This window comes from Lissotriton vulgaris, chromosome 3_1 (assembly GCF_964263255.1).
Source record: "Lissotriton vulgaris chromosome 3_1, aLisVul1.2, whole genome shotgun sequence".
Taxonomy (NCBI): Eukaryota; Metazoa; Chordata; class Amphibia; order Caudata; family Salamandridae; genus Lissotriton; species Lissotriton vulgaris.
Genome location: NC_141689.1, coordinates 153,685,784 through 153,710,029, shown reverse-complemented (window position 1 = coordinate 153,710,029; position 24,246 = coordinate 153,685,784). Strand labels below are relative to the sequence as shown.

Genomic DNA, 24,246 nt, shown 5'->3' with positions numbered 1-24,246 from the left:
ATTCTCTAAACTGTGAAATATACGATCAACACCCGCCTTATGCTTGCATGACTTGTTTCATTTTTTCAGAGGTTAGCTAAATTGTGCAAGGCGGTATGCACCCCCATGCTTCCATTTTAAAGATGTCTGTGATGTACCTTCATTGTTCCTTTTAAAGAGTATGTCTTGAAATGTGTTTGTGTGCTTCAGCTAAACGCTGCAATAGAAACATCACTTCGCCCCCCCTGTCCTGTCCAGTGATGTATGATATTAAATGAAAGTGTGCCCTTCATGAACCATAGTCATGCTTCCTTTTGTAGGGCCTGTTTAGGAGCCATGCTGCCCATGCATCGAGCATAAACAATAACCCCTTAAAGGGCCTTTATCATGATGTGTAGCTAAATTATGCAACGCAGCAGCCAAGACTCGCATTCTCTTTAAATGAATTCTCCAGTGTTGTTGAAGTTTTTATTTAAACCGTAGACTGCAGAAACCACACTACCTGAAAGTCTATCAAGTGATGTTTGTCTTTGTGTCAAAATTCAGCTAACCCCTTGCTTCCCAATCAAAGAGCCTTGACTGATGTATATGTTGATCTAACTGAGATTCAGGGAACGGCTCCAGCATTTCCTGTTTGGCGATGCTCATGTATTTCAAACGTACGGAGAAGTGTTTTACAATAGGACATAGAAAGAGCCATGAATAAGGCAAACGGTGCACAATAGTTACTTTATTGTTCATTTTTGGGATTAAACTGGAATAGCGTGGATACAGAGGTGCAAATGTAGTACATGGAGGATAAATGTAAATGTATTTGTCATTTGTGATCGAGCAGGATTGGTGTCGGGTACCAGTATGACGTTGCCAACATGTTAGCTGTACTTTTAAAATAACAAGCGATAAAGTTTCTAAAAACAGGATATCGGCGCTGCTTCAAACGTCTTGTTCTGTGGCTCTGGGTTTGTGGGTGTGTGTGGCTCTGGGTGTGTGTGTGGCTCTGGGTGTGTGGGTGGCTCTGGGTGTGTGGGTGGCTCTGGGTGTGTGGGTGTGTGTGTGGCTCTGGGTGTGTGTGTGGCTCTGGGTGTGTGTGTGTGTGGCTCTGGGTGTGTGTGTGTGGCTCCCGGTGTGTGTGTGTGGCTCTGGGTGTGTGTGTGTGTGTGGCTCTGGGTGTGTGTGTGTGTGTGGCTCTGGGTGTGTGTGTGACTCTGGGTGTGTGTGTGTGTGTGGCTCTGGGTGTGTGTGTGTGTGGCTCTGGGTGTGTGTGTGTGTGGCTCTGGGTGTGTGTGTGTGTGTGGCTCTGGGGGTGTGTGTGTGGCTCTCGGTGTGTGTGTGTGTGTGTGTGTGGCTCTGGGTGTGTGTGTGTGGTAGTAATAGCAGTCTGCTGAGCTCGTCCGTAGGGTACAATAGGTCTCACAGTTGCGAGAGATTAAGCTAATGGCAATGTATATGACAATGCCATTTATTTATCTGTTTTCAAAACCAACACATAAATACAAAATTTGTAATTTACAATGCCAATAGCTCTAACTTTTCCAAAGGCGAAACCATTGCATTGTAAATGCTAGTTTTCTTTATGGTTAGGCTCTCCATGAGAGTGTAGATGTTTTCCTGCGATCTCCCTCGTGGACTTCTCTCCTCCTGCACTCCATATTGCTCCCTGTTGCCTGTGTGCTTCTCGCTGTGCCTCCTTCTATGTCCCAGTCACCTGCTTCTACCCTGCATGCTCCACGGTGCTGTCTTGTCTGTTGCTTCTCCTCCCTACCTCTTCCCTCTGTGTTGCAACCCCTTGCCCATGCCCTCCGTTATTCTCTCTCACCTGTGCTTTCACACATTTTTTATTTGCCCATTCAAGTCATCGCAAATAGAAAGTAAAACGAAGCACGAGGGATGGTACACAGCATGTCTAAAAACCAGAGGCAAAACCAGTACTTCTAAAAATCGAGTCTTTGCCAATGCTCATCTTCCGAGCTACTAAATAAACTACTTGTCCTGGCGCATATGCTACCAGAGTAATGCTGCCTCGCTACACTGCATTTGTTCAATGTTACATTGGTGCCTACCATGTATTTTTGTTTTCCCGAGTTCAGTGCCCGGGCGTCATCCCGCCTCAGCTGCACCGCAAGTGCTCAGTGTAGTAGTATCCTCTCTGAAGATCCATCACAAAAGCTGTAAGAGTCTCATGGCTGCTTGGAGGCCACCCTGCAACTACAAAGCGGTGATGTCTTTGTTATATGTTGTATGTTGTATGTTGTAGAAAAACAATACCAACTATTTTGAAATTAAAAAGAAGGTTCAAACCATGTTTCACCTTATCCTAACCTGTGAAACTATGTGCACTCATGGCACAATCGAAGAGTACAATTGGGACTGAGAGCTGATGGGTGCCGTTTAGTTTTTGTTTTGGCAGTTGGCCAGCCCAAAGGCCTTTGATTGCGAGAGCTTGGTTAAGATGAGTATCTGGTAATGTTAAACCATTTAGATACCCAAATTATTTGTTATAAGACATCTGCAAAAGCAGGACCCGGAACATTTGTAGAGGGAATAACACTACATTTGCTCTTGTTCATCGGAACGCCTTCAGTTCTATCAGTACCCCTCTGATTGGTCGTTGTAGAAGGTGATGCAGGTCTAGAGGTGCAGGTCTAGAGGTGCAGGATTAGAGGTGTGGGTCTAGAGAAGCGGATCTAGAGGTGCGGCACTAGAGGTGCGGCTAGGGTGACCGACTGGCATGGGTGCAAATTCAGGACGGTGATTGTAAAAATTCAGGATAAAGGGTCAAAATTCAGGACAAAACTTAGGGACGCGTCACAGGAGGTTGTGCAATAGTATATAAGTAAGTAAATAGACAACCACTTAAGTACAAGTCAAAATAAGTTTATATTAGGTTCAGACAATCAAGCACATAACGTTTTTTCAGTATGGTCACTGCTTGCTACCTTAGATGATCCAAAACTGGCATCTCGCTCCAGCAGGCACTTTAGTCACCAGACGATGGTGAACCACACCTGAATATAAGTGAGGCCGCTTTTATTGTTGATTGAAAACTATTGGATATACAAGGAACTTGGCAGTGCCACCCCCAAGTAACAAAACCGCTCACCCCCCTTTCCAGCCTTCCAGGGAAACACCTGATGCCCGGTTGGCCAGTCCGGCCTTGCTACCACCCTCCAATGATGCCCCTCATCTTCACATAGACCGCCTCTCATGTGTATTTAATTTCTTTTATAGTGTTACTCATCCCAAGTATGTAGGGCAGGGTGTCAGAGTGGGTTACATCACACACACATTATGTAGAGACAATAACTCATATAAACGTGAAAGTCAATGTATAGGAAATATTACTTAAGATAAAGGGTGCTACAGGGTGTAATCATTCTTTTATATATCATTCAGTCTTTCACCATTCATTATGTCCTTCCATCTATATGCCATCTATATCCAAACATTCAACCATTTCCAAACCTATCCAACATGTATCCTTCCAACCATCATTTCACTCATTCATCCCTCCATCCATCATTTCACTCATTCATCCCTCCATGCATCCATTATTCATATATCCACCCTTTCACCCCATCCATCCGTAGAGTCATCCATCCACTCTTCTACCCATCCATCTATTCACTCATCTATCCACCATTTACCCTTTCACCCATCCTTTCACTTACTCATTCATCCACCCAGTCACTTATTCTTCCACCCATTCACCCTTAGTCATTCATCCTCCCTTTCTCTCTCATCCCCCTTTCACTTATCCATCCATCCTTCCACCCACCCATCTATTCACCCATTCATGAATCCATCCATTGACCCAATTACTTATCCATCCGTTCTCTCATCCATCCACACTTTCACTTGTTCACTCATCTATCCATCCTTTTGTCCATCTACACCCTTTCACTCACTCATCAATCCTTACATCCCCCTTTTAACATATCCATCCATCCACACTTTCACTTATCAATTCATCAATCCATCTATCCTTTCACTCATCCATTCACCCATTCACTCACCCATTATCTACCCTTTCACTCATCCATCCACCCATCTACTCATCCATTCATGAATCCTTCCATTGACCTTGTTACTCATCCATCCTTTCACTCATCCATCCACCCTTTTACTTCTTCACTCATCTATCCATCTTTTGTCCATCTACACCCTTTCACTCACTCATCAATCCTTACATCCACCCTATAACTTATGCATCCATCCACCCTTTCACTTATCAATTCATCAATCCATCCATCCTTTCTCCCATTCACCCATTCACTATCTACCCTTTACCCATCCATCCTTTCACACACCTATCCACCCTTTTACCCATCCATCTACCCTTCCACCCATACATCCATCTATTTACCTTTTCTCTCATCCATACTTCCACTCACTCATTCATCCATCCTTTCTTTCATTATCTATCCATTCACCCTTCCATTCACCCTTTCACTAATCCGTCCAGCCATTCACAATGTCCTTCACTTATTTACTCACCCACCTTTTCACATGAGCTGAGCCTTTGTCTGCAGAGTTGCAGACAGAAGAGGCCCATCAAGAACTTCACCCCTGCTGTAGTTCATAAAGCAAGGGGTGGGGTGCAGTTGGGGAGAGTTCTCTATGCCCCTGCACATAGGCAATCTGAAAACTAGAAGTCATGAGTCATGCATGATGCACAATGCCAGGATGTGAGGTGACTGTGACATGGTGTTGTTTGCATGGCTTTACGTGGCGTACAAAAACTGGGGGGTCTCTTCAAAGGGGGTGTTCAATGTAATTAAGGGTGTGGTTTAAAACACCTATGCTAAAAATCTGTGCTTAGCATAGTGTTTCGCGCGACTGGTATTATGTTGTTTCTGTCATTGCATCCAGATATATAATACAGCAAGTATCATTACACCAACAACAAGCCTGGAGTATTGGCTTTGTCAATGGTTGTTATTTGCTTAAAATAAAAAATGATGGTAGTGAAAGAACATAACCTGTTCTTTTTAACCTGTTTCACAGGCTTCTTTATGTAAACTGTTTTCTAATATTGCAGCATGGGTGTTGTACCTTTTATCTAACAGAATGCCCTGCTGTATACTGAGGCAGGAGGAGGCCACCACAAGCTGTCACATCCCAGACTGCCCTATTGACATTCTGTATGGGGCAATTAGCCAGGATACAGAATGACAATGAGAGGGTGGGGCTGCTCTTGTGCTCTAGGAGGAGTGTGAGGCGCCAGCATCAAGGGGCTAAGGCTTCTCACAGGGGAGCAGTGCTGCTCCCTGTGATGGTACAAAAGGGGGTGAATGTATGACATTGTTCTGCATTCTGTCCATCAAGTGTGATTTTTGCATTTGTCACCCCGAGTGGGATGGGTATGCTCAGACGTGAGTCCCATGCTCTCCACACCACTGGATTCAAGCAAGCCGGGCTGAAGACGGCTGGAATGCCAGAAACCGGTCCTCGGAAGCTTGTTTCCGGTCCAGGGAAGGCATGGCTTGGCAGTTCGGGCTGGACTGTTCCCATGAGGCACAGGGTCAGACTGATTTGCATATGGCCATGTCTGAAGGGATGGTGTGAAGTGCAAAAAACGATGGCTTTAGGCCCAGATCTCTGTACTGGGGTGAATGTATGACATTGTTCTCTTCCAGGGGATCCTCATCAATAGTCATAAGCACTGAATATTCCCGCCCATGTGCGGGACCCCGGAAACAATATAAAAATATATATGTATAAAACACATATATCTTGCTCCACATATATGTATGTACATATATCATTTTTCTCACATCAATGCAGCTCCAAAACTGAGGCTAAAACAATGTAAACACATATACATGAACTGCAATTAGTAAGGAATCAAAAAGCACATTAGGTCAAAAAAAACCTTGAACTTTGTGTTTTAATGAGTCAAACCACTCATAAATCCTGAAAATTGCTTATAAATATACATTGTTAGCCCTCAGGCTGCATTGCAAAACAATATCATAGAAAATGAAACCATTTTCACAATAACTGGCACTGTGCCTTTAAGGCAGCCCTGACCCCAGGCTTCCCATCATGCCTCAGGGGTGACAGTTAGGTCAGTTGTTCTTTCCGGCTCCTTCAGTCAGGACCCTGGTGAAACAGCTCCCTTTCTTTTGACTTTCTGTCAAGAAAATACTTAGCTTTTACTAGATTTTTTGGCTTCACTCAACGTCTTTTAGACATAGAGTGCTGTTTGAACACTTTTTGTGCTTAAAAAAGGTATTTTTCCTGTAAAAAATGCCTTCTCTATTCAACAACTGTCCTTCATGTGGAAGGAAAAAGGCAAAGACTGACTCTCATTCAGTCTGTATCCTGTGTTTACCAGACAGACTCTCATTCCTCTAAAACCTGTGAACACTGCCAGGTTTTATCTTCCAGGACTCTGAAGGATCGAGAGAGGATTAGAGCTTATGGACTTTCTGAGAGAGGAAGATCTCCCAAGAAGCAGAAAAGTCGGAAGACGCGGTCGACGTCGAGAGGAGCCCCGACTGGTTCGCATTCGACGTCGGGATCGGCGTTGGAGAAGCAGTCGACGGCGACGAAGAAGATGTCTTCAGCGTCTACATCGAAGGTACCTCCGCTTCAGTCAGCGTCGAGGGACAGGTCGCCGTCGCAGCGGAAGAGCTCGACGGCGAGCCATATGACGCCGAAACAGCATCGTCATGCTGTGACGTCGAGGCATTCTCCGTCGACGTCGGTCCATCGACGTTCGGCGTCGAGCCATCCTCCGTCGACGACTAGCCATGGTCGTTCGACGTCGAGGGAGCCTCTGTCGACACATCACCGGTCGACGTCGATGCAGCCAACGTCGACGCCTGGACGAGAGCGTTCGACGTCGGAGCGGCATTCGGAGTCGAGGCACGCCCAGTCGCCGTCAAATCAACGGCGATCGGCGTCGAAACAGCCTCCATCGACGTCGAGCAGACAGCCTTCGACGTCGAAGGGCAGCCATCGCCACCCGAGGTCGACGGAGAAATCACGGTCGACGTCGAGGGAGCGGATTCCTGCTCGGCGCTCGGCGTCGATACAACCACCGCCGAGGGATCAGCAAAGATCTAGGGAGAGAAGTTCTTCGCAAACGAAGAACGTTACTCCTACAAAATCAAAGGAGGTGGTTCGAGACAAGGAAAGCGACTCATGCCATGTACAAACTCAGGCCCTGGAGCCACAGTTGGTTTCTCCAGGTTCAGCATCGGCTGCAGAGGTGGGACAATCTCCAGTGCAGGATCCCCCCGCCAAGAGACGGAGACTTGCAGAAGAAAGATCTCGCTCAAGATCTCCTTCTGGATCTCTAGCGAGCCTTTCCTCATCATCATCATCATCTCGGAGATCCTCGAATGGACGAAGCGGCGCATCTAACAGGGGGAGGTCCGAATCACCTACAAGATCGCAACAAGATCGAACGGAACGACCTCTACGGTCGCGTACACCTGAGAGGGATATCGTCCGCAAATCTCCTTCGGTTCATCTTTCCCCAAGGTGGAATAGACCTCTTCACCACTGGGCAAAGGACAAGGAGACAGCAGAGCGCCTAAAAAGATATCGAGACCAACCTCTTCCCCGCAGAGAAAGGTCTCGTTCTAGACACTCAAGCAGGAGGCATTCTCGTCACAGAGAAAGATCTCGTTCCAAGACACGTTCTAGCAGAAGGACTAGGTCCAGGAGGGCAAGTAGTTCTTCAAGTTCGTCGAGAACACGATCGCACAGGGATTACTCCCCGACTCTTACAAACAGTCCACGCTCAAGAGTGTCTCCAACTGAGGATATTTTCTCATTCCAAGATATCTTGGGCAGGGGAGCCCTGAAACTGGGAGTGCCGATGACAGCTCCACAAGTCAAGACGACTGTCATATTCGAAACCCTGCAACACAGATCAGCACCCAAACCGTTGTTACCGCTGGTTCCGGGTATAATGGATCATGTGAATGAAGTCTTCCTCACTCCGGCAACGGTGAAGTCCGTTCCAGCGAGGATTCTCAAAAAGTATCGTCCTCCGGAAGAGGATCCTCTGTTCCTCAAAGCTGATCCCCCGCCAGATTCAGTAATCATTACGGCGGCAAGGAAATCCAATGCGGTGGCTTCCTCATCCACGGTTCCTCCGGATAAGGACAGCAAGGTGCAGGACTCATGGGGGAGAAGGGTGTGTAACACCTCAGCCTCTTTCCTCAAGGTTTCTAACGCGGAGGCCCTGCTCGGCAGGTATGACCGGTCTCTGTGGGACTCTCTTCAGAAATTTACCGCAAAGCTCCCTGAAGAAGACAGAAAGGACTTTGAGGAGGTTCTGATGGAGGGCAGTCAAGTCTCCAACCAGATTATAGGTTCAGCAGCAGATGGGGCAACTCTGGCGGCACATGGCTATGTGCACGGAGTAACAGCAAGAAGAACATCTTGGTTACGCCTCACAGCATTAAAACCGGAGGCTCAAGCAAGAATCCTGAACCTTCCTTTTTCGGGCACATCTCTCTTTGGAGCGAGTGCGGATGAAGAAATGCAGCGGATGAAGACCGAGTTAGACACCCTCAAAGCGGTGGGACTCGAGAAGAAAAAGGAATTTACGAAGAAATTCCGTTCGAACACCAAGGGTTATTCGAAGCAGAGGGTTCAAACCCCTCAATGGCAGAAAGGCCAGAACCAACAAGGCCAACAGAAGACACAGTACAAAGGCAAGGGCAATTCCAAGGGAAATGGAAACCAGCGCCAAGGCAACAACTTCAATAAAGCGCAGCAGAAGCAATGAGTTTTCACTTCCCCCAGCGCCGTTACCCACTCCAGTGGGGGGAAGCATTGCGCATCACAGAAAAGAGTGGCAGTCCATCACCAAAGATCAATGGGTGTTGTCTACGCTGCAGAATGGATACGGTCTTCGTTTCCATCGTCTACCTCCTCACGTCTCCCCGATGTCAACATTAAGTCACCAGCTACAAAGGTTAAAAGCAGAAGTAGCTACACTCCTCGAGAAAGAAGCCATCGAGAGAGTTCCGGTGTCGCAGAGGGGGAAAGGAGTGTACTCGAGGTATTTTCTGGTCAGAAAAAAGGGCCAGAAGGAAGAATACAGGCCCATTCTGGACTTGAGAACACTCAATCTGCATGTACGAAAAGAAAAGTTTCGCATGTTGGCGCTTCATCAGATATATCCACATCTCAGGCAGGGGGATTGGATGTGTTCGATGGACCTTCAAGGTGCGTACTTCCATATTCCAATACGGCAAGATCACAGAAGATTCCTTCGGTTCCGGGTGGGGACCTCTCACTACCAGTTCAAAGTCCTCCCGTTTGGGTTGAAGTCGGCTCCCAGAGTGTTCACCAAGTGTGTCGCAGTGGTGGCGGCAGCTCTACGCCGCAGGGGAGTCTTCGTATACCCATACTTAGACGATTGGCTGTTGAAAGGTCCAAATCCAGACAATGTAAGGAATCAATTCAAGACATGCATAGAACTTTGTCAACGTCTGGGCCTGCATGTCAATTTCAACAAGTCTGTCTCACAACCAACTCAGAGGATCCACTTCCTAGGAGCTCTGCTAGACTCCGAAGTAGGAAAAGTGTTTCCTTCGGAGGAGAGACAGTTTTCGATAGCTCTCAAGTGCCAGCAAGTTCTTCTCCACAGGACCCAGAAGGTGCGGAAGATAGCCTCGCTCTTGGGGTCGATGGCTTCCTGCATTTTCCTAGTACCGAACGCCAGACTTCGGATGCGTCCTCTTCAGCAGGATCTGGAGGACAAATGGGACCAACACTCAGATCGATGGGACGATCGGATCACTTTGTCGGAAGTAGCTCAATCTTCCCTCCAGTGGTGGACAAAGAGACAGAACATGCAGGTGGGAGTTCTCTTCCATCAACCTCCTCCAACTCAAACGATCATCACAGATGCATCATTGCAGGGATGGGGAGCGCACATGGGACCCCTACAAGTGCAGGGTCTGTGGTCTCCCAAGGAAAGCACTTATCATATCAGCTTGCTGGAGTTGAGAGCGGTTCACCTGGCTCTCAAAGCGTTCCTTCCCTCGCTTCAAAAGAAAATGATTCTAGTACAGACGGACAACACCACCACGATGTACTATTTAAACAAGCAGGGAGGAACGCGCTCAAGGACTCTGTCTCTGGAAGCTCAGCGCATCTGGCATTGGCTTCTAGCTCGCAAGTTGTCTGTTCAGGCAGTCCACCTCCCAGGAGAGCAGAACGTGAGGGCGGACGCTCTAAGTCGGCACTTCGAAGACAGAGAGGACTGGGTTCTCAACGACGAAGTGCTAGACGACATTTTCCAAGCTTGGGGTCGTCCTTCAATAGATCTCTTCGCAGACGACGAAAACACCAAATGCCCAAGCTTCGCCTCCAGGTTCTATCGACCAGGAACGAGAGGGAATGCTCTGTTAATGGACTGGTCGGGGCAGTTTGTGTACGCCTTCCCACCCCTTCCGCTGATCCCGAAGGTGGTGAGCAAGCTGAACCACTCGTGCACAACGATGATCCTGATTGCACCCGACTGGCCGAGACAATGGTGGTACACAGACCTACTTCACCTATCAGTGTCTCCTCACAAGAGACTTCCATGCAGGCAGGACCTGTTGTCGAAGATGAACGGGAGGATTCACCATCCCAACCTTCCGTCACTGAACTTGGCAGCTTGGCTCCTGAGGTCATACAGTACGGACACCTAGGGCTGCCACAGGACTGCATGGCCATTCTGAAAGAAGCACAACGCCCTTCCACTAGGCATTCGTATGCATGCAAGTGGAAGAGATTCTATATGTGGTGCATGCAGAATGGTCACAATCCGGTAAAAAGTCAGGAAGAAGCAGTTCTCCCATACTTGTTGTACCTGACCAAAGCAGGTTTGAAGTTTAACTCCATTAAGGTGCATTTAGCCGCTATTACAGCTTATAGGCGATCACCTTCACAAACTTCTTTTTTTCAGCTTCCTGCAGTAAAAGATTTCCTGCAGGGTCTAAAGAAAGTGTACCCTCCTGTTCGGCCTCCTGCTCCGCCTTGGGAGCTGAACCTAGTCCTATCAAAATTGATGGGTTCACCTTTTGAGCCTATTCATAAAGCTTCTTTACAGCATATATCCTGGAAAGCGGCTTTTTTGATAGCGATTACGTCAGCCCGTAGGGTGAGCGAAATTCAGGCCCTATGTACTAAAGAACCGTATACGGTTTTTCATCTAAACAGAGTGGTGCTTAGAACGCATCCTTCTTTCCTGCCTAAAGTGGTGTCTGATTTTCATGTCAATCAGTCTATCTCTTTACCCACTTTCTTTCCTAATCCCTCTACTCCAGCTGAGAGGGCGTTACACTCTCTGGACCTGAAAAGGGTTTTAAAGTTCTATCTGGACAGGTCCAAGTCTATTCGACAGTCTGATCAATTGTTTGTTAACTACAGTTCGATCAGGACTGGTCATGCAGCTTCGAAACGTTCTATCTCCAGGTGGATCGTTTCGTGTATCAAGCTTGCTTACCAATTGGCAAGGAAGACTCTAGGGGGTTCCCCTAAGGCGCATTCTACTAGAGGTAGAGCAGCCACGGCGGCTTACCTGCAGGATGTGCCCATGTCTGAGATTTGTAAAGCGGCGACCTGGAGGTCTGTCCATACATTTACCAGACATTACTGTCTAGATTCTGACACGAGAGCAGATACCCAGGTGGGCCAGGCCTCCCTGAGGAATCTGTTTAACAGCTAGAGTTTCTTTTGGCTGTTATGATTGGTTGGGTCATGTACTTCTCATTTACCTGCAGGTGGTTGATGGGCTTGCTATTCTATTCAGTGCTTATGACTATTGATGAGGATCCCCTGGAAGAGAAGGATAAGTTACTTACCTGTAATCCTAGTTCTCTTTCAGGGGTATCCTCATCAAAGTCATAAGCAACCCACCCGCCTCCCCAGGTAAATGAGATTTGGTACTGTTTTGTTTTCAATCTTGTGGTGAGCCCTGTCTTCAGGGTTATGCAAAGAACAACTGACCTAACTGTCACCCCTGAGGCATGATGGGAAGCCTGGGGTCAGGGCTGCCTTAAAGGCACAGTGCCAGTTATTGTGAAAATGGTTTCATTTTCTATGATATTGTTTTGCAATGCAGCCTGAGGGCTAACAATGTATATTTATAAGCAATTTTCAGGATTTATGAGTGGTTTGACTCATTAAAACACAAAGTTCAAGGTTTTTTTTGACCTAATGTGTTTTTTGATTCCTTACTAATTGCAGTTCATGTATATGTGTTTACATTGTTTTAGCCTCAGTTTTGGAGCTGCATTGATGTGAGAAAAATGATATATGTACATACATATATGTGGAGCGAGATATATGTGTTTTATACATATATATTTTTATATTGTTTCCGGGGTCCCGCACATGGGCGGGAATATTCAGTGCTTATGACTTTGATGAGGATACCCCTGGAAGAGAACTAGGATTACAGGTAAGTAACTTATCCTTCTGCATTCTGTCCATCAACTGTGATTTTTGCATTTGTCACCCCGAGTGGGATGGGTATGCTCAGACGTGAGTCCCATGCTCTCCATACCACTGGGTTCAAGCAAGCCGGGCTGAAGACGGCTGGAATGCCAGAAACCGGTCCTCGGAAGCTTGTTTCCGGTCCAGGGAAGGCATGGCTTGGCAGTTCGGGCTGGACTGTTCCCATGAGGCACAGGGTCAGACTGATTTACATATGGCCATTACATATGTCTGAACTGGGGTGGTGTGGTGTGGAGTGCAAAAAAACGATGGATTTAGGCCCAGATCTTTGTACTGGGGTGAATGTATGACCTTGTTCTGCATTCTGTCCATCAACTGTGATTTTTGCTCCCTGTGATGGCTAAAATTACGGACAAAAGGCATCCGTAAAAGGGATCCTCACAGACAAGGGACTTACAGACGGTCCGTGAAATTTACGGACGGTTGGTCACCCTAGGTGCTGCACTAGAGGGGCGGCACTAGAGGGGCGGGTCTAGAGGGGCGGGTCTAGAGGGGCGGGTCTAGAGGGGCGGCACTAGAGGGGCGGCATTAGAGGGGCGGCACTAGAGTGGCAGGACTAGAGGGGCGGCACTAGAGGGGGGGGTCTAGAGGGGCGGCACTAGAGGGGCTGGTCTAGAGGTGTGCTCTAACAGGGCAATCTGCAGCTTTTTCTCTGTAACTCAACGTGGGTGGCTTTTTTTATGGTTTGGGAAGACAGGGAAGTCACCCATCGTTTTTCAATATTAACAACTAAATATCTGCTGATTCATCCTTATAGAAAATGTTAATAAAATGGATGTTAAAAAGTTGTGGTTGTTTGCTGAAATAACCTGTTGTGTACCTTTACAGCTGGACCCCGAAGCCAGTGACACCCTCAAGGATCTTCAAGTCAAGCTGAACAATGTCCTGGACGAGCTCAGCGCCGTTTTTGGTAACAGGTGAGCTGAGCATAATAGTGTGTTGGTAGAGCTTACATCTTTGCATTTAAAACATACATAGTGATAATATAGTTCTACTGTTCATTTACCACCGTAGGCTTGCAACGCCATTAAAATGTGAGTAGCCCAAGAGTCCCAGATCACTACACGTCTTTGTGATTCTAGCAAATCTTCTCCCCCTAGGGTTTGTCAGAGGCAGTAACCAACACCAAATCATTCCCTGCAAAGGGAATCTGTTACATTTCATGTAACAAAACCACCCACCTGTAGGCATGAATACAGATAAATAACAATCCACCATTAGATGCCTGTTGGTTTTAAAATAGCTTTTCACGGTTAATATGTAAGACCTAATGTGCTTAAAATAACATTTAATCATGAATACATCAAACCTATGGCAACAGAAACATTCTTTCTTAGTGAAACTATCGGGGCTCTAGCTGGTATCATTGGCTTATCACTATAATCAACCTATGCCTCCTCCTAACCATCTGGAAAACAGTCATAAAATTACATGTATACAAAATTACCACTGTGAAAGCAAAATTCTGTCTCTCCTAAGCGGACCTAATAAGGAACCTGACAGTACAAATCTTCTGTAACCACAGTTTGTCAGAGAGGGTAAGCAGCACCAAAATCCTCCCAACTATGGTAATTTGTGAGGTTCAGTTTAACAAAATACCTATCTGTGGGTTTTAAAACAGTGTAATGACAATCCACCCTTAAATTTCTATTGATTTTAACATATGCTTTCCAGAATCAAATTGTCAGGCCTACTGCCTTCATCATAACTTTTCATAATAAACAGTTGGGCATATAGCCTCTATCATTGGCTTGTCACCATACCCAACTAAAGCCTATTTGTTAGAAATGTGTTCTTTCTGCAGGGTCATCCCTGATTTCTCCTTTCTGCTGCTGAATACGTTTGTTGTTCCCTGTAGGACTCTGTGCCGTTTACCCCTGGTAAAATGGGCATAAGCATGATTGGCACATTTTGTTTAATTATAAGTCCCTAATATTTGGTACTACCTGTACCCAGGGAATTTCAATTAAATGCTTCAAGTTGGTTGTAGCACTCATTGTGCCACCCACTAACGTAGCGCCCTAACACATCTTATTGCTGCCATTGCTGCCGGTAGGGCGGTTTCAAACTAGAAATATGTGTACTCGCAGATTTATCATTGATGGTGTGGTCATCACAAAAGTGTCTAAATTTAACTACTTAGGTATTTTACTGGATGCTAATTTTAATCGAGCAAAACTTTTCGAACAGAGCAGGAGCAAAATGAACTTTGCGGCTGAACCTATTTTTGGGTTCTCCAGAAAACTTCAGCAGAATCCAGTGAAGGATCGGTTATCCCTTTACAAAGCAAAATGCATTTCAATAGGCACCTACTGAAATCGGGGTCTGGAGCTATGCTGAATGTGACCATCTTCAAGTAGCTGAGAACACATTTGCCGTAAGATTGCTGGCTGGTTTAAACAGCACTGCAACTTTTATTACCCACTCAGAGGTTGGTCTCCCCTATATCAAAGAAATAGCTAGACTAGACCCACTTCTCCTATACGTTAACATTTGGAGTTCCATCTTTACAAAATTCTCATGCAATGTATTAGCTGATTGCATTAAATTGTATAACAGTAACAACATTTCCTGGTTGTCCTATATCAAGAAAACCTTTGCAGAACTCGGAGTTCCACACCTGTTCCATTCCCCCAGTATGATCACTGGGAATTTTAAGTCCCAATTTCACTCCCTATTACAGTCATATAATAATTTGATAAGGCAGACAAAAGGTCAAGTTATGGACGCTGTTCGCTATCCTATGGATATGTCATTATCAGCCCAGGTTGAACCTTACTGAATCTGGATTCCATCCCAGGAACACAGATTTTACCTTACATGCTTTAGGCTGTGCACTTTCAATTTCCTGGCTGCTTTCCCCCTTCAGCGTAGCTGGTTTTTGCTATTACCTCAATGTTGCTGTGATAATGTGAGTAAACAATACCCAATTAATTTCATGTTTCACTGTAGTCTTTTTTTTCAGAACCTAGAGCTAAATTTGTATGACCTCTTTTACATACTTTTAACTGTAGATCAGCTTGTCAGAGCCTTAAGCTGCTCCCGTGTTTGCCATCCTAGGCCATATGCCATGCAGTGATTGCTTTTATCAGGCATGCTCTTAGAATCAGGATGGGCCTCGGGACTCTTGCAATCAGCGAAGCCTGAAATTGATAATAATTACATTATTCTATTTTTTTTTTTAAAGTTTTATTTTTGTTGTTGCAATCACATGGTATACATTAACAATCAATCGTACTGTAGAGCAGCGTCAACATTCAGCTGCCTACGATCAATAGAGCAACTTTTAAATTTCCCCCCCCCCCAACTTAAAACTTGCTACTTCAGGGGTTGCATTGTATGATCACGAACTGTAGGCTATTGCAACAATGGTCCGCATACAGGCGTTCAACAATCCTAAAGACAGTCTCTGGCAATAACATTCTCCCGTCCCTTAAGTTTCCCAGGTCCCGGGCCCATGCAGTGTACCTGGGCCTCCCGCTTCCCCCCTCTTATCACTCCAAATCTTCCTCGTCCCCTGAGCTGTCCCCATCCTCCTCTTCGGGCAAAGGCTCACAAATGTCTCCCCTGTATGCATTCCACGATGACCAAATCCTGTTCCATTTACGTGGATTACGTCTCTGTTGATATACTGCCCTCTCCGTCACCATGAGCACGTCCATATTCCTGCACCATTGCGCCAGTGTCGGTGTCTCTAGTGCCCCCCAATTCTTCGCTATATCACGCTTTGCCATCATTACACCAATGACCACCCAGCCCTTGGCATGCAATGACAAATCCGTTGGGCCCCATACGTTCAAGAGACAAATTCTGGGGTCAGGCGTGAACGGGTTTTGGAGGGCCTGACTGATCGTGCGTGTGACACGCCTCCAGTAGTCCTGTATGATTGGGCAGGTCCATATAGTGTGGAACAGTGTACCCTCCTCCCCACATTTTCTTAGGCAATATGGGTGTTCTGCCCTGTGTATTTTATATAGTGTGGTGCGGGTGTAGTAGACCCTATGTAGTACCTTGAGTTGGACCAGCCTGAATCGGGTGGAAATACCCGCCTCCCTGGGCGATGCCAGGGCTGCGTTCCAGTCCGCCTCATCTAGGTCTCCTACCTCATCCTCCCAGTACTCCTTCAACTTTCCAAGGGGATCCGGCAGGTTGTTCATCAGTTTGCGGTAAGTGAGGGAGGTTGCACTGGACTCCATGTAGTCCGTAAGCAATCGGTCCTCTAACGGGGCCGATTCCGGCAGCGTAACACCTGGTTCCAACACCGACAAGAGTGCGTGCCTAATTTGTATGTATCTGTATGTTTCGGTTACCTCTAGGTTATATTGCTCCCTCAGGGTCGCAAAGGAGAGCACGCCCTCCCTCGTCCATAGGTCGCCCACCACGGAGATCCCGATGGTATCCCACTGATCAAACCCTTTTGAACTGCGCAGGTTGCCGAGTGTTTTTGTGTCCCATAGTGGCGTGAGGTTAGTGATCACTCCCTCCCATGCCAGCCGCCTTTGCGCTTTGTGCCAGATGGCTACTGTGTGTTTGGTAGGTCCCTCAAGCTTTCTCACTATTCCTTTGTTGTAGAGTGGGGCCAGAAGGGTGGACGTGCCCAGCTGGTGCCTGTCAGCCTCATATGCCGGGTCGTCCTGTGCCGCGTGAACCCATTGGTTGATCACCTTGAGGTGAGCGGCCCAGTAGTACAGTTCGAGGTCGGGGAGGGCTATCCCTCCACTGTACCAGTCCCTGGTCAACTTCAATCGCGCAACCCTAGCCGGTTTGTCACCCCACAGAAGGCCGGACAGCTGTGCCGCTACGTGGCGGAAAAATGATACGGGGACCATCGCTGGGGTGTTTTCCAGGACATAGAGGAAGCGAGGCAGCGCCATCATCTTGAAGAGCGCTGCTCTACCTAATAGTGTTAAGGGGAGATTCTTCCAGTGGCGCACGTCCGCCTTCAGCCTGTCCAGCTGGGGCTTAAGATTCAGTTCCATGAAGGTCGAGTGATCCCTCGTGATCCATATCCCTAGATATTTAAAGGAGGTGCGTTCTACGATCAATTGGCAATCCTCAGGCAAGGCTGGATGGTCGCCCTGCACCATGAAGATTATGGACTTGGACCAGTTAAGTTTGTAGCCCGAAGCTGTACCATGGGTTTCGCACAGTGCCAGTAGGACCGGGATGCTGTTCGTGAGGTCCATGAGGTAGACGAGCATGTCATCGGCATATAGGGATACTCTATCTTCCCAACCACCTCCCCATTGTATGCCTTTCAGCAGCTGGGTGGTTCTGATAATTGTGGCTAGGGGTTCCAGCACTAGGGCGAACAGTAGTGGCGAGAGTGGGCACCCTTGTCTCGTGCCCCGTGCCAGCGGAAACTCTCTCGATATGTGGCCATTTGCGGTCACCCGCGCCACGGGTTCGGCATACAGTAGTCTGATCCACGATATGAACTTCGGGCCAATACCCATATGTTCCAGGACCGCAAAGAGATAGCGCCACTCCACCATGTCAAACGCCATTTTGGCATCTAGTGACAGTACCGCCGCTGGTTCCCCCAACCGCGGGGCTCGCGCCAGCACCCCGTGCAGCCGTCTCAGGTTCAGCGCCGTACTCCGGTGCGGCATGAAGCCCGACTGATCCGGGTGTATCAGATGTGTCAGGTGAGGCAGGAGCCTGGTGGCCAACAGTTTCGCCAGGATTTTACTCTCAGCGTTGAGGAGGGAAATCGGGCGGTACGAACCGCAGTCCTCAGGGGGTTTGCCGGGCTTGGGTATTGCAACAATTGTGGCCGTGCGTTGGTCAGGAGGCAGTCTCCCTTGTTCCCGACACTCTTGGAACATATCAAGCAATGGTGTGGATAGCGTTTCGGACATAATTTTGTACCACTCTATCGGGACCCCGTTGGGGCCTAGCGCTTTCCCCGGGTGTAGTGCCGTTATGGCCATCTGTATTTCCTCCGCTGTCAGGTCGGAGTCAAGCTCGTCCCGTTGGTCGGGGGTGAGAGTGCGGGTCTGCACTCCTAAGAGCGAGCTTTCTGCCATCTCCCGTGTGACCTCATACTCAGGGGTGTACACGGAGTGAAAGTGGTCTGCCAGGAGTTCCACTATCCTTGCCGGACTGGTGTGCATCTCGCCATTGGGATCTTTCAACTGGAGTATGGCCCTCTGACCTCCCCGTGCTTTCTCCAACCACGCCAGGAGTTTCCCTGCTTTGTCGCCTATGTCGTACACCCGACTCGCAGTAGCTGACATATGTTCCCTCACTCTGCGGCGCAGAAAGTCGGTATGCCGTTGCTGGGCTATTCGGAGCGCGTGTTGCGTGTCTCCATTTGGGTTCCCTTCGTGGTCCTGCGTTGCCTTGTCAAGTTGTCCCTCTAGACCTATCAGTTCCTGACGCTGCGTGTGCTTGTGCTGTGTGATCACTGAGATCGCCTGCCCGCGGAGCACCGTTTTGTAGGCCTCCCACAGGACCGTAGACGACGCCACTGATCCCAAATTTTCGGTGAGGTAAGATCGCGTATTTCTTTTCAAGGCCTTGGCTATATCAGGCACCCCAAGGTATCCCGGGTAGATAGGGAAGATCCGCCTACTGGTCCGTTCCTGACTGGAGAGAGTCAGTGTTAGCGGGGAGTGGTCTGAGACCCCTCGCGGTCTAATCTGTGAGTCAGTGAATGTGAGGTGTCCCCCTTCCAACGTCAGGAAATAGTCAATCCGCGACAGGCTGTCGTGAACTGTTGAGTAGTATGTGTAGTTCCGGTCCACTGGGTGGAGCCGCCTCCATATGTCCACTAAGCCTTGCGCTTCTATGAAGTCTTGCAATTTGGAGTGTGCCGGTGTTTGTGTACGTATTGGGTATCGATCTAGGGAGTCATGAGCCACTGCATTAAAATCCCCGCCCAGCACAAGAGTCCCCTCTGGAAGGTCTAATATGAATTTACCTAGTTCCGGGAAGGCTATAGTGTGCAGCGCCGGCGGGATGTATACCGATACTATGTTAAGTGGTTTTCCCTCCCATTGTCCATGCACCGCTGCGAAGCGGCCCTGTGTGTCCGTTGCCACTGATTGGATTACAAACTTGGACGAGAGGTGAATTAGTATCCCGGTGCCTCGGGACCCTTTCGTGAACTCAGAGTGGGCCACCATGCTATAGCCCCTCCTGTCTAGGGCCCTTGTGGCCGTGCCTGTGAGGTGTGTTTCTTGTAGTAGGACCAGGGCAGGATTTACCCTTTTTATACTCTGCAGGACCAGCCCTCGTTTGATTTTGTCGCCCAGACCTCTCACATTCCATGACATGAGGCTCAATGGGGACGCCCGCCCTACATCAGTGCCCTCCCCCATCCTGTTCGGGTATGCGGACTGAGAAGTTGTGCGCATGGAGGACCAGGAGGTCCGTGTAGTGACTCTGCGTGCAGTATCGTGACGGTGGCATTTTGTGGTCATGCGCCCCTTTGTAGCAATCTTGACCCCGTGTAGAAACTAAGAACCATAACCCCATCCTACCCCCAACACCCCCCCTCCCTGCCCCCCTGCTCAACGGACTCAAAACTGCCCGCCCCCCCAACTCAGCAGAGTGCTTTATCCCCACCCATAACATAGTACTTGCTCGCTGGGGTGAAGGTTTCTCCGTGGTCGGCGGCCCCCTTCCTCAGCTGCGGAGGCCCTTCCGCCCAGTGTCCAAAGCGGCCTTGTCAGTCTTCGTTTTCATCGGTTCATCCAGTCAACAGCAGTGATTCACAGCCCCCCGTCAGCACTGTCCTCATGATGATCAGCCAAAGGAGAATGCACCTCTGCGTCTTCGTCGTTGGTTTGCAAGCCCTGCCGAGAGCCAGCATTACGGTGTTTGTTCTGTCTGTTGGAGCGACGGGGGAGGCCCGTCGGTCTCCATCCCTCTAACCAATCTTGCGCCACCTCCGGGGAATCGAAAAACCAAGTCTTGTTGTCAGCCACGACCCGAAGCTTGGCCGGGAAGATCATGGAGTATGGGATTTCCCTGGCTCTCAGTTCTTTTTTGACTTCAAAGAAGGTCCTTCTCCTCCGTGCCACCTCGGCCGTGTAGTCAGGAAAGAATGCCAGTGTCGCGTTTTGGATCTTAATGGGAGGTGAGTTCCTCGCCGCCTGTAGGATGGCATCTCGATCCCTGAAATTGAAGAGTCTCGCTATTATTGGTCTGGGGTTAGCTCCAGTCTTATGGCGTCCTCCTGGTACCCGGTGCGCCCTTTCCACTGTGAAGAAGGCCGAGAGTCCTTTGGGCTTCAAAGTCTCTTTGATCAGGTTCTCTACATATAGGTCCATCGCCCTCGTGTCTTCCGATTCTGGCACACCTATTATACGGATGTTATTCCGCCTTGAGCGCCCTTCCTGGTCATCGAGCTTTTCGCGCAGTTCCTTGTTTTCTTTAGAGATGCGTTCCATGCTAATTTGCAGTTCAGACACGTCTTCAACCAAGGATTTGGTCACCACTTCCATGTTGTTCACCTTCTCTGTCATTTTATGAAAGTCTGCCCTTATGAGCGTAATCTCAGCTGAGATCGACCCCACCGTGGCTTGTACCTGCGTGAGGGCTCGCATGACGTCGTCAATTGTCGCCTTCTTGACACTGGGCACGTCGGTCGTCTTGCTTGATTGTGATTTGGCCTCCTGCGAGGGAGAGCCGGGCTTTTCATACGCGAACCGGTCCAGGCGTGACTGCGCCGCCACGTTTTTAGGTCCTTTGCCTGCCATTCCGGCGTCTCTTGGGCCGACTTGGTGTTGTGTAGTCGCCGCACTCCAAGTTCCACTGGGGCTGTGCCTCACTGACCTCCTCGGATAGCTAATAGGGGGCTGTCCCGGGGTCCATTCAGTGTGTAGGGGTGAGGTGCAGCCTTTGAGGGGCGTTCCAGGTACTGTGTCCAGTAAAGGCGCCTAGCTGGACCGGATCTCTGTTGTGTGGAGGTGAGAGGCTACCAGCAGGGTCTCGGGCTGTTGTGCGGGGTACGCAGCTGATCGGTGTCGCCCTGAGGGAACTGTCACCGCCCTTCTTGAGTGCCACGCGTGCCCCCTTCTCTTTGCGGCCGTCGGGTCCCCTGCTCGGGACCTCTGATGTAAGTGGGGGGCCCCGTGCCGGTGCCAGCCAGACCCTGCCGGGGAAAGGACGGGCGCCCCGTGTGAATGTCTGTCAGGTCTCAGGGCCCAAGCCGGGCGGGGGTGTCCTCGAGGTTCTTTGCGGTATGTGGGCTCTTTGCCGCTCAATGGGCCCTTGGGGAGTTGCTGCGCGGTACAGTTTTTCAGCGCGGACGCCGCCGGCCAAGATGGCGGTCGCCGGCCTGGATTTCGCCGCTCCGTGTGTCACCCTTCGCCCACGCCGGGCGTCCGTGATCTCTTCGCCCTCACCTCTAATGCGCCTCACGCCAGGCCCCTCCGGCTCCTGATGCCCGGTGATGGCGGCTGGGTGCTCCGGTCAGTCTATCACCGCCGCTCTCCGTGGCCGGGCACTTCCGGTGGTTCTGTGCCCGAGACGGGCCACTTCCTCCAGGCTTGCCGCTAACTGTGGTCCCCGGTCTGGATGCTGAGCACAGGCCCCTCCTGGGCACTGCCAGAACCGTACTTCTCGACCTCGGATTGAGGTCCCGTTTGCACGGTTCGTCGCCGCTTGGTCCTAGGCTTCTGTGCCTTCCCGCCCGGGAAGTTTAAAAAACGGATAAATGCTCGGATTAATCCAGGGAGCCGCCTCAGTCACGGAGCTCTCCCTCTAGGCTGCCGCCATCGTCGGCTGCTAGCCACGCCCCTATAATTACATTATTCTTATTGTGCATTAAATGTATAATCAGCTATTATTTTTAATTGCAATGTTTTTTTACCTGCTTGTTTTACCATTTTCACTGTTTTTGTATCTACTAGTGCCAATTCTTTTTTGTTCTTGCGTGTTTATACATGTATACTTTTATGACCACTCTTGGTCGAATAAAGTTTTTTGAATGAACGAAATAAATAATGTTGACCTGGCAAAACAAATCCTTTGCCAGGCCTCAAATTTCCTTTTTAATACTCATATGTCACCACTAAGTTAGTTAAGCCCTAACTAATCATATGGCAGGGTGCTTGGAATTTAAAAGTAGGAAATGCATATTTAATGCTTTACACGTCCTAGCTGTGAAAAACGTCCAAAGTCGTTTTTCACTGTGTCAAGGCTGGCCTCCCATAGACTAACCCAGATTTACCTTATTTCATTTAACAAGGGCCAAAACCAGTACGTTAACAGCTAGAGAAATAACTCTTCCACTCATTTTATTTGTATTTTAATATCCCCTTTAGTGGTAAAGTCAGATTTTAAATTAATATTCTGTTAATGCAACTTTTAGAAACATGCCATATCCCTTCCTTAAGTCTTTAGGGCAGGGTTTCCCAAACTGTGGGTCAGCAGTTGTAATTCTGAATTGTTATAGAAACAACGATTTTAATAGGATCGTAGAAAATCACAACACTTTACTTGATGATGCACAATTAATAAACATTCACAGCAACCCAATTTCAACACTTGATCATTGTGTGCAATATAATTTATCTATAAAACTGTATGTCAGTGCAAATTTAATGACCGGTTCAATGGAAAATGTGCTGTCTTCAAATAACAGTTTACGCTATTGTACAATGCTTTTGTTACATTAAAAACGTCTGCCTCATGTCTATTGAAGCGAGGTAGGTCGCAAAATTGTGTCTCGGTTCTAAAATGTTTGGGAAGCACTGCTCTGAAGCCTTTCTGAAAGTGGCCAGTTGATTTGGAGCTGGTGATGGCTCTTCCTCCGGGAAATTTGTATTGGTGCCAGATAGTGGACAAATATGCCTTGGTGTGGAGGGGAATCGGTCTTCTTGACAAGATGGCTGGAGAGCATTTGTGCCCCTTCCTTGATTGCACTTCAAAAGGTGGCCTAGGGGCTGTACCTAGCCCTTCCTGAAGCTCACACCTGGGCTTGCCTGCACTTTGCTTCACTGGACAGGCTGGAGCCAAATCCAGGGGTAAGAAAAGAACTGACCAGAATCAGTTTTAGGCTTAGACAAAGGGGTGTTCCCCCACCCACAGACTGGCACTGTATAGAATTGGCATTCTCAGAAGCTGAAATTAGAACCCTCCTAGACCTGAGGCGATTCAATAGGACTGTTCTGCTGTGTGGAGAAAGAATGTTGCCTTTAACCCAGAACCCCAGGAGTGACCCCAGGGGTCAGTTGGCTGGCCTCCTGTTTGACCTACAGAGGTACAACAAGCTTTCAGGGTCATTTCCTGCTTTGCAGCTGACCAAACCCAACTGCCCTCACCGGGTCCCCTCTGCTGGCCTCTATGGGAGTGAGTCATGACCCACAAGTGCTGTTATCAAGGTCCTCGACCCTTGGCTGGAATCAGGGTGTACTTTTCCCTGCTTAACTGTGGGTTCCACCAGATCTGGAGCAGAGCGGTGCACAGCCTCGCATCGCAGCACCGCATAGCTCCTGATCGGTGGCGTAGTTAGATCCAGTGCTGAGTCTCGCATCGTAGCACTGTGCAGCCCCTGATCAGAAGCTTCACCGGGTTAGACAAAGAGACATGGATTTCAGCACCACACATCTCCTAATTGCTGTGTTCGATGGATCCAATGCTGAACCTTGAATCGCAGCACCATGCTGTCCCCACACCAAGGACATAAGGTACAATTCCCTATGGGATGAACTTGGTCCTGTACATGGCCTATGCTCCATTGCCATCCGTCTGAACTTTTGACTGCATTCCTGTCTGGCATGACTTGATACCTGCAGTTGGCACTATTTTTAATCACAAACTTAAAAAAATCATAAC

The 24,246-nt window shown here is 48.5% G+C and overlaps 1 protein-coding gene across 4 annotated transcripts in view; it reads left to right on the top strand.

Moving 5' to 3' along the window:
- Positions 1–24,246, top strand: part of UNC13B (unc-13 homolog B) — a 3,024,149-nt gene that overhangs the window by 2,604,228 nt on the left and 395,675 nt on the right. For all 4 annotated transcript variants that reach the window (XM_086960243.1, XM_086960242.1, XM_086960241.1 and 1 more), the window contains one exon: positions 13,285–13,373. In XM_086960243.1, coding sequence (XP_086816369.1) covers positions 13,285–13,373 — 89 coding nt within the window. The remainder of the gene's footprint in view (positions 1–13,284; positions 13,374–24,246) is intronic.